At 43.1% G+C, this 17,493-nt stretch overlaps 1 protein-coding gene and 1 long non-coding RNA gene across 9 annotated transcripts in view; one reads left to right on the forward strand and one right to left on the reverse strand.

Moving 5' to 3' along the window:
• SPATA7 (spermatogenesis associated 7) overlaps positions 1–17,493 on the reverse strand; it is a 52,854-nt gene that overhangs the window by 19,129 nt on the left and 16,232 nt on the right. For 3 of the 8 annotated variants that reach the window (XM_079988837.1, XM_079988839.1, XM_079988842.1), the window contains 2 exons: positions 11,051–11,098; positions 7,213–7,346 (listed from right to left, as the gene is read on the reverse strand). In XM_079988837.1, coding sequence (XP_079844963.1) covers positions 7,213–7,346; positions 11,051–11,098 — 182 coding nt within the window. Of the gene's footprint in view, positions 1–7,212; positions 7,347–11,050; positions 11,099–15,495; positions 15,727–15,799; positions 16,060–17,493 lie in introns of those variants that run through there. The other 5 variants (XM_079988838.1, XM_079988840.1, XM_079988844.1 and 2 more) reach the window with 3 other exon arrangements.
• On the forward strand, positions 3,026–4,826 carry LOC307223251. Its single transcript, XR_013842049.1, has 3 exons — positions 3,026–3,148; positions 3,453–3,952; positions 4,719–4,826. It is a non-coding gene; the product is annotated as an uncharacterized lncRNA (long non-coding RNA).

The following is a 17,493-nucleotide window of genomic DNA, read 5'->3' on the forward strand; positions in this document are numbered from 1 at the left end:
ATCCTTTTCCTGTCCACAAAATCTCCCCTGAAAACCCCTCCTGCCATTTTTAATGGATTTCCTCTCTACTGCTGTCTCCAAAACCAGAAGAGGGAATAGCACCCTGGTGGGGAGAAGTATGGAATTTGCTTTAGAGAATTAGCAGACATGGGCTTGTGTACACTTCCTTCCTACTTGCCAATTTCCCCATGTAAGCATCCCTCCAAATCCCTATTATGTCCTATTGCAACAAGTGTTTTGGCCATAACACTCCTAGCCTGTTGGTTTCAATGGGACTTGCTCTCAAGTAACAGCTGAGTGAGATACAGGCTAGGAGTGAAACAGTGATGTATGTTATGAAGCAAACTTACAAAACATCTAAAGCAAAGTTGCTGGTTGGTAAGAAGAATGAAAAAGAATAGTACAAGAGTAGCCAAAATGGTGCCCTGTTGATGTTGTTGGGATACAACACCCATCATTCCTGCCAACTGGCCATGTTGGCTAGAACTGATGGGAGTTGGAGTCTAATGATATTTTGAGGGCACCATTTTGGCTACCCCTGGACAATATTTTGGGGAGGGGAGAGAGGTGCAGGCAGTCTTGTAATGCTGGAAACTCTAGATAATGGACCAGACTAAGGAATAATAATGTGAATGATAGCAAAAAAGAAGAACAATTGCCTTGAAGTATGAAACAGAATGAGCCACACATTTGAGAATGCTCAGAGCCAAATAAAAGCTCAGTACAGATAGATGTGCATTTTTAGAGGAGAAGCTTTTGGCCAGCTGTGGGCAGCTGATAAGACCAACAATTGCTCTATTGTTGTTTCTGTCACCTCATGCCAACAAACAGAGCATAAATTACACAACTGAGACTTAGCGGTTATCATCTCAGTTTTGATATTATGTGATAACAAGCTATATTCCTCTCCACGCCACTCCACACCAAAGGAATTCCTGAGTGTTGTTTGGTTTTGGAAATAATTTTGATTAAAGATTTTCTTGAATTACAAAAGAACATGCAAAATCTCTCTTTTTTATCATAGAGTCTCTTAGTTACATTCAAACACCAGTGATAACAATCCTGCTACTGTGTTATATCTTCCTATATCTGAGGTCTCAGGTTAAAAGAAAGATTTCATCACAAAAATGAGATCAATCATCCCCACTCCAACAAAATCTAACACACTCTTGGCTGTGTACTCTGACCAAGAACTTTAAAATGAGCCATTCCACAGTAGGGATTGGCCTGTTCAGTATGGCTATCAAAAACAGATTGTTTTTAGAGACATAGGATATCTTGTCCTTCTTGTTATGTTAGTTTGATGTGCTAAATATTATTAATACAATAAACTATACAACAAAAATTTGATAAAATCCAAAAGATCGGGAGTTCCCAAAATGTTGTCCCCATGGATCACTTGAAAATTGCTAAGGGTCTAAGTGAACCACTTACTGGTTTTATCTTCCGCCTGTCAAAGCAGAATATAATGTGCTGTGCTACCTCCAAGATTTATCCCATGAAAATAGGGATGTCCTAAGGAAAAGCGGGACATTGTGGGATCAAATCAGAAACCAGGATGGCTTCTGTAAATCTGGGACTGTCCCTGGAAAATAGGGACACTTGGTGGGTCTCTGCTAGACGCTGTAGAATTTCTAATTGTATTTTCTTAGCTTTGGGGTTTTTTTTAATTGTACTGCAATTTGAATTCCATAGAATGCAATATAAAACATGATAATAAATAATAAAACAAATGTAGAAATACAAAAGAAGGAATAAAAATACAATTTAAAATCAACAAGAACAATTAATGCACTCTGCCCACCATTCATAGCTGCTTCTCTCATTGTTCAGCATAGACCTGCCACTGAGGAACACCTGAATGAAGCCCATGGGCCAATGGTGATCCATGGACCACAGTTTGGGAACCCCTGCAACAGATCAGTCACCACTCAAATAACAAAGATATGAGACATCAAAATCGCAACAATGGGGCAAGAACAAAAGAAAGTGTTTCCAAGTGAAAGAATTATGAAGTGCTCCTTAGCTGCCTTCTGACCTTCAGTGGGTCAATTTCCACAAATACACCTGCAGAACACAGCCCTGTACAATGAGAAGGAATTAGAAAAGTTGGGTTGCAGATAAAACTAGGGAGTCAGCACTCCTGAAGGCTTTGTCTGACTTTGAACTGCAGAAAGTCATTCAAGATTTACAGAAAACCATGAATCTGAACAGGCGACAGACACATCCTGTTCCTAGGGGACTCTTCCCATGGCTTCGATTCCATACTGAAGCATGAAACCAGAAGAAAGATACAGCTAACCTTCAGCAAAACATATATATCTTTCACACAGATCCCACTGAGTGGTAGAAGCGCTATTGAATAACCCTGACAGCACAAAACAAACCACAAAGCTTCCTAGTTTTGCCTCTCTGCCCAGCCACCCAGACCCAGTCTTAAAAAATACTGCAATCTGCACAAATAGGATATGTTTTATTGAACAGGAGAACTTTGTAACACTTGCTCAACCTGATGAATTGCAACACGTCAAGGACACGGCTGTTTTCAGTGCACGTAGGTTGCTTTAAGAATTTCTGCATTACACGGGAAGAAGTAAAAAGACTGATTTGGAGATAGCTCAAAGTGTATGGTACACACCATTTGCCAGTTTGTAACATAGTATTTTGACTCAAAACATTGGGCTGAATCAGACTTAATGCTAAACTATACAGTGGCACCTCGGGTTACAGACACTTCAGGTTACAGACATCTCAGGTTACAGACTCCGCTAACCCAGAAATAGTACCTTGGGTTAATAACTTTGCTTCAGGATGAGAACAGAAATCGCACGGCAGCATGGCAGCAGCGGGAGGCCCATTAGCTAAAGTGGTACCTCAGGTTAAGAACAGTTTCAGGTTAAGAACGGACTTCCAGAATGAATTAAGTTCTTAACCTGAGGTACCACTGTACTGCAACGTTCTGAGAATGCACTGCAGGAGCCCCCAAGCTTCTGTGTTCCCTTCTCCTTGGACACAAGGAAAATTGGAAGTTTTCACTTCTGTATTCCAAACCATAGTTTGCCATGCCGCCTTAACCCACAGAAACTGTGGTTAATCTTAACTTTGGTTAGCAGAAAAACCAACTTCAAACCATAGTTTTGTAATTATAGTTTTTTTGTAATTTTGTAATTATAGTTTTATAATTATAGTTAAGATTAATCCCAGTTTAGGGTTCTGATGTCATGTTAAACTATTTTTCCTTCTGTTTTAAAGTAACTGCAGTTTAGCATATTGTTCAAATCCTAAATTCTGACTCCACAGTTTAGGGTTGGGAAAACATGTGCTTAATCAAAAATAGAAGCCAATTTTTCTGACCTCTTCCTTGTAGCTTTGCCCTAGGAGATAGGAGAAGGATTGGGGATGGGACATTTAGTTCTCCAAAGCTGATTCTCATAATGCTAAACCAGGGATAGGGAACCTATCGCTGTCTAGATATTCTTCAACTCCAACTCTCACCAGTCCCAACCAAAAAAGCCAACGGTCAAGGCTGATGGGAAATGTAGTCCAAAAACCCCTGGAGGATCACAGGTTCCCCATCCCTGTGATCCATAGTTCAGTGTTACATCAGAACAGAGCAGATGTATTTTAAATCCAAAATCTGGCATAGATCCAGCATTCCCAGGGGCTTTTCAAGCCCTAAGGTTTGTTTATTCAATTTTATTGGACAACAAAACTAGTTATAGATGAGGCTTTCCGTTTACATGAACAATTTTTCATACAGGCCCGAAAATTCTACTATATCATATTAGGATATCTTAAATAACAATCGAGCAATGTGCCTATCCAGTTTATAAGATGCTTCATTTACTCTTTCACATGGGCAACTATTGCAAAAAGCAGCTGGTGATCTCTCTGAGTGCAGGGATTCTGAATGGAAAAACTGGGATCACATGTAGCCTTATGTCTGCAGCAGGTAGATGCAACTGCAACACTAAATACTAATGCTAAAGCTAATAAATGCAAACTCGCTGATGCATGGAAGATTAGATGCCAGCGCTCATCACTATTAATGAGAAGAGAATGCAAATGAATACCACTTAAAAAGAAGCAGAATAGAACAGAAAGTCAGGTGGATAATCAATGCTTGTTGTTGTTTAGTCGTTTAGTCGTGTCCGACTCTTCGTGACCCCATGGACCAGAGAACGCCAGGCACTCCTGTCCTCCACTGCCCCCCGCAGCCTGGTCAGACTCATGCTGGTAACCTCGAAAACACTATCCAACCATCTCGTCCTCTGTCGCCCCCTTCTCCTTGTGCCCTCCATCTTTCCCAACATCAGGGTCTTCTCCAGGGAGTCTTCTCTTCTCATGAGGTGGCCAAAGTACTGGAGCCTCAGCTTCACAATCTGTCCTTCCAGTGAGCACTCAGGGCTGATTTCCTTCAGAATGGAGAGCTAATTTGCTTGGACATTGATTTTGTTGGTTATCCAGGAAAGTGTATTTATTATACTTAGATGGAGTAAAACCTCAGAAATTTCTATTCATCCATCACTGACTGCTCATAATACCACAAAGTGCTTAGACAGTACAAATTCATATAGTGTAATTATTTAATGACTTTTCATTCTGTTGTCTGAATATTAAGATTCATTATAATTTACTTTCCTGACCCCCAGTAGCTGAGAAATTATGAACAGCCTGATTTAGAAGATGAATGTCATCTAATATGTAATCTCTTACAGCAATCGAAGCAGATCCCAGTTAAACTGATGGAATTTAAAGATAAAACAGGTGAGCAGAATCTCCACACACCCTGCTTGTTGCTGGGATGTAACACTGAGACAGGTTGCTCTGCTTGCCACACACTGGGTGCCTGCTATAAGTAAGAATTGCATAAACCACTCCCTACATTTTGCTTCTACAGATATCTTAGATTTGCAGCTTGATCCTAACCATGTCTACGCAGAAGTAAAACAGATGAACAGGGGATCCATCGGCTTGTAGACCTATTACAAAAATATTGCCAATTTATATGCATAGATGACTCTAGGCATTAAGATGGCGAATGGCTGGGATCTCACCAGCACTGTGCTTTGCAGTCTGCCCAGATCTGGGGCTCATCGCAACAGACCCACAACTTGGGCCCCCAACCCACCGCTTAGCACCTGTGGTACAAGTGGAGGATCTCATTTCTCAACCCAACTCCCTCTTCCAAAACACTAACTGCACGGCATGAAAATGAGTAGGTTCTAGGCTTACGCTTTTTAGACAGATGGTATTGCAGTGGCACAGAATAAGCCATTTTAGCATCTAAGCAGTACATAAATGAATGAATGAAACAGCTGCATCTACGGCAGCCAAAGGTGCTTCAGGGTGGAAGGTGCCACCATCCCTGCTTTTCCAGTTGCACAAATGCTGTATTTGGCAACAGAGGTTGTTTATTATTATTATTTATTGAATTTATATGCCCCCCTATACATGGGGGTCTCAGGGCGGTTCACAGATTAAAATCAAGATATAAAACCACAAAATATATAATAAAAATTAAAACAACAACCCAATAGCCCCCCCCCCATGCAAAAAACACATTTTAAAAATGGTATAGGATGTAGATCAGGTCAGGCAAAGGCCTGGTTAAAAAGGAACGTTTTTGCCTGGCGCCTAAAGGCACCCTCTGGACCTCTTGAGGAGACAGCACATGAAGAAGGGCCTCAGAAGATGATCTCAGGGTCCACGTAGGTTCATATGGAAAGAGGCAATCCTTGAGAGGTATTGCGGTCCTGAGCCGTTTAAGGCTTTATCAGTTGTTATCAGTGTTGATGAATATTGACCCACACGGTTTCATCAACGCAAAGTCCTGGGTCAGTTACCACTGTATCACAATGAAATGGCACTAGGGGCGGTCATGTGTTAAGGAAGAAGTGAGATTGTGCCCGCCGACAACACTCCTCCTCTTCCTGCATGTTTGTCGTACATGAGGGCCCTAAGTGCACCATCACAAAGCTCTTCCACATGAGGAAGGCGAAGAAACGCACAGCATGTTGATGTCACGGAATGAGGCCTGTTATTCTGCATGTTAAAGGGAAACGATGAGAAGTGTTGAATATGCAGGAATGCCATTTTCAGTGGTGTTCAGAGGCAGCCCAGTAACCCACACAATGCGTACTTGCCTAAAAGCAATGTGTGTGCAAGCAAAGGTAGACCTGTCTGAATTATGGCTGACTCCCAGCTGCTCAGCCCCACTCCTTACCCCAGAGGATTTTGGTGGGAGAGCTTCTGCCTTGCATGAAAGCAGAGAAGAACAAAGAATGAGGGCAGGAAACATTGCCTGGATAAACCTAGTTCTATACGGACACCATGCAATTTCAGTTCCTGTAGTGGACTTGATTGCAATTTTATTTTGAGCATTGTTCACAAGCTATTTCGGGAGCTTCTCGAGGCTATAAAACGAGACTGAAGTATTCTAAATAAATGCATTTAAAATGTCATATTCTACTTCTTCCTCTCTCACTGGTAGAAAGAGCGCTTATTTTTAAAGTTTCACATATGTCTTGTAAGACACCTGCATTATTGCAAACCCCACATAAACACGGTCAAAGCAGTAGTTTGCTAGCAAGTGCTGCAGAGCATCTCAAGGTTATAGAAGTATCTTCATCCATGGGCTAAGAAAGACATAACAACATCCTTGATGCGAGAAAATAACAGTGACTAAAAGATGAAAGCTCACATATTTTATCTGACATTCCTCTCTTCTTCTTCAAAACAGAAAACAGAAGTAACTACTGTGCATATTGCATCTCCAGCACCAACAATATTCCAAAGCACAATTATTTTCCAGAAACCTAATAATGTCATCACTCACATTGTCAGATACCAAATAGTCATGCAAGAACCAACCAGCTAATGGCCAGCATTATGCAGCAGCTGGATGCAAAATACACCCCGGTGCATATTTTAAACCGAAAATGAATCCCGTCAATTGTTTCTCCTGCTCTCATTGCTATGAAAACAACATTATTCTTCCAAGTGTTTGTATTACAAAAAGATTCCTCTCCTGGCTAGCATAATTCTACCCAGTACTAGTCAACAAGTGTAGCTATGAAACCAAAAGTTTACGAGAACTAGTAATTTGATGTGCTATTATTCAACACGACAATGAAAGCAATTAGAATGAATCCTTCTCTGACAGGAGTGGAATCAAAGGCTAATTAAAAAAATAAAAATCATTATACCTACTTTTCTATAGGTGGCTGACAGTGGTCTTCTACTCTCCCTGGAACTAGATCGGGACCCATTTTTAGATGAAATCATCTCCTTTTCACACTTTTCGACTTCTTTCTTGAGTTTCTCTCTTCGCTGCTGGTCTGAAACTTAAGGTAAGGAAAAATGAATCAGAGTTAAAAACAGAGGGATTCATATTAAGGCTCCTTTTAGTAATTAAATTACTGAGATATTATGTGTTATGATAGATTGAGGAAATTGAAAGTTTTGAGATATAGTCCAGAAATGTATGCTGCTCAGTTTAATTATGTATCACATAAGTGTTATCATCACCCATCTGGGTCTACTACCACACAAATAGTTATGTGTAACAACTGCAATTCCCCTCATCCCTGGCCATGATTGCTGAAATTGATGGGAGTTGAAGGCCAGCAACATCTGGAGGGTGAAAGATTCCCCAGAACTGGAATAATCAAATACAAATAAACAAATAAAACAGTTGCTTCCTTAAAGTCAATTGGAATTTCATTTGTACTTCGACAGTACTAAGATGAACTATTATTTTGTTGTGGTTAACAGAAATGAGACAAATAATATTTACTTGGCAATGTCACGTATGTGTCATATATATGCTGAAGACGCCCCTCTGGCCTTTTGACAGCTAAACTTTTAACAATACAGCCTACCTGGAAATTATTAATTAATGTATGACAGTTTTCAGTTGGTGGTTTTGTTTGCTTTTAAATTGGATTATTCATGTTGTTGTAACCCAAACTGGCAGCTAATGCCATAGGTTGGGCAAGGAATCAAACCAAATGAATAAGTTTCAGTGGGGCTTCATTAAGAACATATTAAACACACAGGTTGGCAGCCAAAGTTATATTTCACTCTCATAATCAGTTTGAGTCAAATGTAATCCAAGAAGCTTGGACTTCATTTTTCCTCTAAATTGTTAACAGTTATTTCAGCTTTCAGATAAAGGGCAACTAGGTGGACAACTTGTGTTTTCTGAAAAATGAGTAAGGTAAAGGTAAAGGGACTCCTGACCATTAGGTCCAGTCGTGACCGACTCTGGGGTTGCGGCTCTCATCTTGCTTTATTGGCTGAGGGAGCCGGCATACAGCTTCCAGGTCATGTGGCCAGCATGACTATGCCGCTTCTGGCGAACCAGAGCAGCGCATGGAAACGCCGTTTACCTTCCCGCCGGAGCGGTACCTATTTATCTATTTGCACTTTGACGTGCTTTCAAACTGCTAGGTTGGCGGGAGCAGGGACCGAGCAACGGGAGCTCACCCTGTTGCGGGGATTCGAACTGCCGACCTTCTGATTGCTAAGTCCTAGGCTCTGTGGTTTAACCCACAGCGCCACCTGCATCCCCCGGAAAATAAGTAGACATTCCTTTAAAATAAACACAGGATCAGAAACATTCTGCGGAAGTGAGTAATTCAGTGTGGCACAAAGTATACAAAGTCAATGAGGCCATACTTCTGTGAAGTGATCTGTGAATCATCTTTATGGATGACACAATAGATATCTGTTAATTAAAATGATAGGAACCCTTCTGGCTTCATTTCTTCTGGCTGCTCATACAATCAGACACACTATCTTTTATATGACTGCATATGGAAGAAAACGCGGTGAGTGACTGCATAAATCCACACATCAATTTGTTATAGCTAAAACTTTGGCTCAAATCCAAAGAAAGTTAGCAACCTGAATGTTCCATTGAACTTAGTAGGATTCAAATGAGTTACAACAAGTTTGTCATAGTGATCTCTCTATGTAAATTGAAACATTGCAAGTTTCCCCTGGGTTTGGGTCAATATGTTTTATATTTAAAATGAATGTACAGTAATTCAAGTGTGCTTTGGGTTGCACATGCGTAGTAGTGGTAGTAGTTGTTATTGTTGTTGTGTTGTTATTAGAATTTATATACCACCCTATACCTGGAGATCTCAGGGCAGTTCACAGGACAAAATCAAAATATAAAACCACAAAAGATATAATCAAAATAAAAACAACAACCCAATAACCCTCTCCTCCAAACATCCCCCCCCCCACATTTTAAAAGGGCTGTCAATCAAATCAACCAAAGGCTTGGTTAGAAAGGAACATTTTAAAAGTTTTCATCCATAAATGATCAAAGAGGAAAGTAAGAGGTGAAACTTTGGAGCCAGTGGATAAAATTTATTGATGTCAGCTTGGCATTTTCTTACAACATAATGCTTATCAAATACAAACAAAACCAAGCCAATTTCTTCAAACCCATTAGAACAGCAGAGAAGCCTTACTGGATCAAACCAAAGGCCTACCTTTTGCTTACACAGTGGCCAACCAGATGATGCAAGGAAGCCCACAACTGTCCATTCCCACTCATGTCCCCAGCAACCAGCATTCAGAGGCATGCTACCTACCTCTGATCCTCACAGTTACCGATGACCACATGAGTAATAGATGCTGGTAGCCTTTTCCATCATGAATTTACCTAACCCCCTTTTTAAAGACAATGAGCATAAGCCACCACACGTTCTCTAATGCAGACCTTCTAACAATGAAAAGCTGTGCAATGCTGCAAATTCTTTTGTGCAAGAAGCTTTCCTGTTGAAAACTTTCCTACCCTAAAAGGTGTAAGATGGGAGTATAAAGAAGGAAAGGTATTATTGATTTCACAGGTGGGTTTTTTTTAAGTATTAAAGCAAAGCACTCAGTGCTGCTATTTAAAAATTCCAGGTACAATTTTGATCCGCAATTTTCAAGCAGAACCAAACGTATGTTCCAAAGATATACTGTTTTCTTTTCAGGAAACCAGCAAATTATGACACTGGCCAACAGTCAGAGAGCACCAGCCTCGTATGCAGAAGGTTGCTGGTTCAATCCCTGGCATCTTCAGGTACAGCCAGGACATTGTTGTGGAGCTGCTGCCAGTCCCTGTAAACAATACTGAACTGGATAGACCAATGGTTTGGCTCAGTAAATTCTATGTTCCGCCAATGGATAAGAAAATGGCTCCAGCTGTCACATAGCACTGCAAGACGATGCATGCATACATCACCTAATGAATGCACAGAAATAGCTAGAAAAATAATGAGTCTGTAGCTTGAGAGTAGATACAGTGGAATTACAGGAGGGATATATTTTTTAATTTGACAAGCAGATGGGTTCCCCTCCCCCCACCTTTGAGTGATACAGTTTGGTGCCCGGCAAGCTCATAATTTTTCAAATCATTACTCCAAAAGTTGCATATGCTTCAACTGTAAAAGTATATTCCTTTATTGTGTTTGCACAGGAAATGCGGGAGACAGGCAGACAGCTGGTCTAAAAATGGTAATTTCAGATCAGCCAACACCTGACATGACATTTTCTGTCACATATTGGCTATAAGTCCAATGAATGAATGAATGAATGAATGAATGAATGAATGAGCAAGCAAAGCAGGAAGGCTCTGAAGAAAGATGACAGGTTTTCCACCACAGCCTGGCAGGCAGGTATTAAAGAGAAAGAGTAAAATATTCCTACTCCCTTCTATGTTATTATGGAGTGTTTTAACAGCAATGAAGTCATCCGAGTGGGATTGGCTCACCCTCAGAGTCCGACCTTATTTGAGATCTGTGGAGAATTCCCTCCCCCCAAGCCAAATTAGGTAGCAACCTGAAAGGATTGATGGGATATTTTCAATGTTAGTCCTACTCAGAGCAAACCCATTGAAATTAATGGAGATGACAAACATAGAATCATAGAGTTGGAAGGGACCCCAAGGGTCATCTATGAAAGGACAATGTATTTTAAAAAGAGAAAATACCATAGTATGCCTTCAGAAAAGTTTTTAGAAGATGAATGCCTCAGAAATACGTACGTTTGATGCTGTTTAACCTGCTTTTTGGTACTGAGCAGTCTACAGCAGCTGAAAAACAAACAACATACCATTAAAGTGAGTGAATCAACATTCTCTTTGAAGATTTGCAATAAACAGACTTTGCTTAACGTCAGCTTATTGGTGGGATGTATTTTCGCCAAAGCTACTAAAAACGCAAAAAAACTTCTATGGCTGAAACATAATGGCCAGTCTACACTTTAAATGTTTTCACTCATTTAACTAGCCTTTTGGTTTTAATGAATCCAGTTAGCTGTGTTAAAGAATGAAATAGAAAGCTTGTGACCGGCTTTTGCAGAAGACGGGTGTCGTAATGAGGATTCCGTGCTGTACTTCAACATCTTTGAACTCTTATTACAGAACGGTAAGGCCTGTAACTGTAGCTGTGGATACGTACTGTTCCCTGACACAGTATTACTTAATAAAGAATGTTTGTTCCTGTCCAAGGCTTTAATGGGTATGGAACTTGAGTATTTGTGCCCATGAAGCGACTGCAGAGAATGTGGTCAGTGGTGCATGGAAAACCACCAACATCTGAATGACCACATCAGCATATTCTAATGGTATATTTATTCAAGGCCGCACTCAGATACATACAGAGCATCTAGTTTCCGATACTGTTAGTCCTACGAATCAGCCCCATCTGAAAAAAGAGGTACTTTTATAGTCTATTTATCAAGCAAGATGCTAAAGTATGGATCACAGTATAATTAAATGTTTTGGGCACCCAAAGCAGTGTTTAAAATTTGCACTGCTAATTAGGAGTTTTTATAGCCATAATCAAATAAAGAGCTGATGCGCTTTAGCCCACTGATTTCAAGACCAAGGCATGGCCTGACTGGGCACTGAATCGCAGGAAGTGGTCTTAGTGTCGGACCATTGATCCATTTGGCTCTGAATTGTCTGCAATGACTGGTAGTGGCTAGCCAGTGTTTCAAACAGGGGTCTCTCCCAGTCCTACCTGAAGGTGATGGGGATTGGGGTAACTGTGCCCCTGAAGGACCAGGTGCGCAGCCTGGGAGTCATTTTGGACTCACAGCTGTCCATGGAGGCACAGGTCAAATCCGTGTCCCGGGCAGCTGTTTACTAGCTCCATCTGGTACGCAGGCTGAGACCCTATCTGCCTGCAGACTGCCTTGCCAGAGTGGTGCATGCTTTGGTTATCTCCCGCTTGAACTACTGGAATGCGCTCTACGTGGGGCTGCCTTTGAAGATGACCCGGAAACTACAACTAATCCAGAATGCGGCAGCCAGACTGGTGACTGGGAGCGGCCGCCGAGACCATATAACACCGGTCTTGAAAGACCTACATTGGCTCCCAGTATGTTTCCGAGCACAATTCAAAGTGTTGGTGCTGACCTTTAAAGCCCTAAACAGCCTCGGTCCAGTATATCTGAAGGAGCGTCTCCACCCCCATCATTCTACCCGGACACTGAGGTCCAGCGCTCTGTGGAACGCCCTCCCACCAGATGTCAAAGAGAACAACAACTACCAGACTTTTAGAAGACATCTGAAGGCAGCCCTGTTTAGGGAAGCTTTTAATGTTTGATGTATTACAGTATTTTAATATTTTTTTTGGAAGCTGCCCAGAGTTGCTGGGGGAGCCCAACCAGATGGGCGGGGAATGAATAAATAAATAAATAAATAAATAAATAAATAAATAAATATTATTTTGCATGCAAAGCAGATGCCCTAATACAGATGCTATAGTCCTTCTTAGCCCTTGCTGAGGCTTAGCAGCGCCTGGATGGGAGACCATGTGATGGAAAGGTTTGTTTACTGAGCAGGTTGAGTCACCTGAGTGCCCCGCCAGCAAACTGTTAACCAGCAACAGCTTCTGATTGGCCAGAGTTCCAAGGGAGGCAGTTGGAGTGGAGTGAGAGGTGGTGTGAGAGATTCATGGGGTCGGATTCTGTCAGGAGAGTTCATTCTGACAGGTGGTAGAGCTGAGGAGAGCCAGAACTCTCAGTATATGCTCTAAGGTTCTGAATCGCAGAACACAGTTAAAATAGAAAAGACATAGTCCCACATGGTGTTTACAGGAAAAAGGGTCCTCTGAGGGAATACTCTGACAGGAAAGGGCAGCAGTGATTCCGAGGCCAAGGAGGATTTGGGGGTCTGTAAGGGAAACAGTCCAGTTAAAATCCTAAGTTCCTGAAGTGTGAGTGAAGAAATCTGAGCTATGAAAGATGTGTAAAAGAAAGTAACCATAAGCTTAAACAGCATACAGCCTATAACTTGAAACAGTATACGTTTTAATAAAAAGCAACAGCACTGTTTGTTGCATTGCTGTGGAAGAAGGAGGAATAAAACTCCTTGTTTACATCTGTTATAATAAAGTTTGTTTGCAACCTGTTTTGCCAAAAGAAAAGCCCACCGTCGCTTGTAATTCACTCTCCATTAGGGATTTCACCTGAGGGAAAGGGAAACAGGGCCAGCACAGTGGCACCAGGGAGAGAGAATGCCATTGCACCATTGCACTTGAGAACTCTATGCCACCTTGAGTTGCAGTCATGGAATTCTAGAGCTGGAAGGAACTTCAGAGGTCATCCAGACCAACTCCCCCACCCTTTTTCAGTGCAGAGGCACAACTACAGCATCCTTAAGAGATGGCTGCCCAGTCTCTGCTTAGATGTCTCGATGTGGTGGATTGGCTGGATACAGAGTAGTGGGAGGCTCCACCTGGCGAACCCCCAAGGGAAGAAGGCTCAGGGCCAGGGGACTGGTGGTGGAATGGTGAGGAGTGGTCCGAGGATGAAGAGGGAGGAAACTGGGAGGAGGAGGTGTCAGAAGCTGAAGAGGTAACAGTGGTGAGCAGGAAGAGGCAGAGGGCAGTCCAGAATCAGAGGCAGAAGCGGAGGCTGGAGAGGAGTGGGGCAGGCTTGTTGGAGAAGCCAGGGAGTCTCTCTCTCCTGCTGTGAGCATCTTCCTTCCTCCCTGGTCTCCCAGAAAAGGGCAGAGCAGAGAGAGACAAGATGAAGGAGTCTCAGGTTGTTGGGGAAGGACCTGGGGGAGGAATCTTAGAGAGCGATGAGAAGTCCTTGCAACTGCCTAACTGGGACAAGACTGACTGGGAAGAGTTGTTGTGATCACTAGGCCTACACCGTTTTGGTTTCTTTGAAAAAAAGAGTTAATTTCACTGACACCAGGTGTTTTATGGCTGACCTTCTTCTGACTCTGACTCCTGGCACCCTAGCGAAAGGATGCCTACCGCCACCTGAGAGAATCGTGAGGGGAAAGAATGGGATACAAATGCACTAAGTCAAAAACCAAAAGTGGTCTGAGTGATGAGGTGGTGCCACGGAGTCACATGGGATTGGGCAAGGCAGCACTGCCAGCTCAGGGCAGCAAGGGCACATGGACGGAGCCAACCCAATGTTCTCCCTGGTGTGCCTACACAACCCCAAACTTGTCACTGATGTGACCTAACCTCACATCCAGGTCAGCTGCGGTTCCGCCAGCACTGACACCATTCCACTACACAGGCTGCTATTGTAAGTGCATGTGTGCACAGTAGACTGCGCTTGTTCAATCAGAAGTTAATTTCCCTCCTCACCTCCTTCTGTGAGGCAAAAGTAGAATTCTGTTGAGTACAGGGGTGCTAGTAAGAAGCAAAGGGATCTGTGGGGTGGCTGGGAGTCACAGGTCCACTGTGCACTGGGTGGGTGTGTCAGAAAACTGGGGGCACGCTGTAGTCTAACTCCTCTTCTTTCCTTCCTCTCTTCTGTCCACAAATGCCCCTTCCCTGTTACAAAGCTATCTATAGCGCAGCATTGCATCCACACCATCTGTAACCATGGTAACCAGGGTGAGATGCAGGTTTGCGGATTCTGGCTAACCACATGGTTAATGTGGTAAAATTATGCAAACGTAACACTGCACCGTGGGTGGCTCTGAAAAGGAAGGAGGCAGGCACCCGGTCCAATGCTAAGGCACTGCCTCTGGATGAGAACCAAGGAGCTGTGGTTTCCTTAAGCTTTGCTGTAGGATGGGCACTTGTCCTCTCCCCATCCCCTCTTTTCACTCTGCCACCTCCTACATTTTCAAGAGAACAGCGCTTGGTCCTCTGTTTGGCATTCCATCTTGAATTTGGGGAATTATCTGGACGTCAAGATTTTCATCAAGCACTCCAACTAGTACATATTCCGCTGCATATTCTAAGCTTCCATTAAAACAAAACAACACCAGTGAAGTTCAACCCTCACAGTTACAGAGAGAAAAACTCAAGCAAGAAAATGCACAGGTTCTACCATGATGTTCATTTAACAAAGAAGCGCTCTCCTTCTGTCTTAAGCGAAAGCCCTCAAGTCGGATTGACAAGCCAGAAAAGCTGCCAACAGCAATTCTATCCCCTGAGTTAGCCTGTGAGGGGAAGGGGGCAAGACTCTTCCACTTACTGTGGTTGTATTTTATAGCAGTGACTTTACCTGCATGACTGTCCAGCACACTGGGAAGGCTGGAAGATGGGGGAAGACTATTCATGATAGAAACACGTGACTGTATTGAGCTGTCGGCTGTCAGCTCCAACAGCAACAGGTGCTGGTTGGAATGATAAATCAAGGCTTTCTGGGTTTAATTTGACCCAGGTCTTTCCAGAGGCCTCAGCTTTGGAGAAGTAGCAGTAGTAACCAAGATTATATCTGACCATGTGCAGAGTGCTGAGTCTTCACTACTGAGAAACTCCAGCTGTTCCCTGAATATCTAGGGCTGGGGACAAAGCTTCCCAGTCACCTGGATGCATGAGAGGCTGAAAGAGTTGTCAACAACAGCCGGGACAACTGCCAATTGGTTCTTTCCCTGCCAGAACTGGCTCCATCCGCCGACGTTCCTCTTGGTTGCTCCAGAGGGAGAAATAAGCTTAGCAAGCCCCATTCTGTGGGCTCAAGTGAAGGGATCAGTCACCATTTGGCTCACTCCTCTGTCAGAGATGTCTCCATCAGCAGCAGAAGAGATGAACAAACCCTCTTCCATCAGCCTGGCTAGGGCCAACTGCCATTGGGCTTCTCCCTCCCCAGAACTGTCTCATGCTATTCCGTTATGTCTTCCCATGAAAAGGTCGGTGCTTTGAGCTTGCTTCTTTTCCTCTTCCCTCCTGATTTTTCCTTCTTATACCCTTTCATCATAAACTATATGCCACTTTGGGCGCCATGACAGAAATGCAGTATCTAAAAAAGCAAATAGCATGGCATCCAAGAAAGCTTGAGTTTTATGAGCACAGGAAGAACCAAGTGAAGGGAAACACAGACCAAGCCCAGGGGGTTGGAGGGAGGGCTATAATGATATTTTTGCAGCAAATCCAGGAGATAGTCTCCTACTATTGGACTGCACTGTGACTATTAGGCTCCATTCCCATTCTTCTTTCCTCCTCCCTCTTTCTCTCCCTCCACTCCTCTCCCCCCCACAGGCCAACTGTCTTCTCATCCTCTCCATGAATTGCTGCCCAAAGTAGCGCCTTAGAAATATGAATTACCTAAACAAGAGAACTCCCCTCCCCCTCCAGGCACAATTACAGAGATAAATGACCTGCTGCACAGGGCACAAATGAGATATGTTAATTTGGTGCGTCTAATTTGCACATTCATAATGTATGCTACCTTCTGCACCTTTTGGACTCCTCAGCAGCAGCTGTTTCCCTTGGAGAGGGTCACTTTGAGACGCGAGTGAGGGCCAGCATCTCAACCAACTTCTTTCTGCACAGATATACACATCTGCCTTGCCTCTAATCTGGCAAGTGGAAGGTGCGTATGTGTCAGCTGGTATTCATTGGGGCAATAGGTTTTGCCAGAAGGGACTCAGGACATGTCAAAAGTGGCATGATCCTGGTCAGTCAGAAAACACTCATATCTTTTGGCCCTCTCCTGCTCTCTTCTCTTTTCAAAACAAACAGCTGTGGTTAGTAATAATAATAATAATAATAATAATAATAATAATAATAACAATACTGTATTATTTGCACCCCGCCACTCTGGGCGGCTTCCACAAAAGGCCAAAAATACACTAAGATGTCACACATTAAAAACTTCCCTGAACAGGGCTGCCTTAAGATGTCTTCTAAATGCCAGGTAGTTGTTTATCTCTTTGACATCTGATGGGAGGGCCGTTCCACAGGGCGGGCACCACTACCGAGAAGACCCTCTGACTGGTTCCCTGTAGCTTTGCTTCTCACAATGAGGGAACTGCCAGAAGGCCCTCAGTGTTGGACCTCAGTGTCTGGGCAGAACAATGGGGGTGGAGACGCTCCTTCAGGTATACTGGGCCGAGGCTGTTTAGGGCTTTAAAGGTCAACACCAACCAGTTACTGTTCCCCTGCCCCCTGCCCCCTGCCCCCTGCCATTGTACCTTGACTGCTTCCCCAGAACAGCTGCACCCAATGCAGGAAAACAAGCAGCGCTGCCCTTCTTACATCCCTAGTACAGTCATACATC

The sequence above is a fragment of the Podarcis cretensis genome, assembly GCF_951804945.1.
Source record: "Podarcis cretensis genome assembly, chromosome: 1".
Taxonomy (NCBI): Eukaryota; Metazoa; Chordata; class Lepidosauria; order Squamata; family Lacertidae; genus Podarcis; species Podarcis cretensis.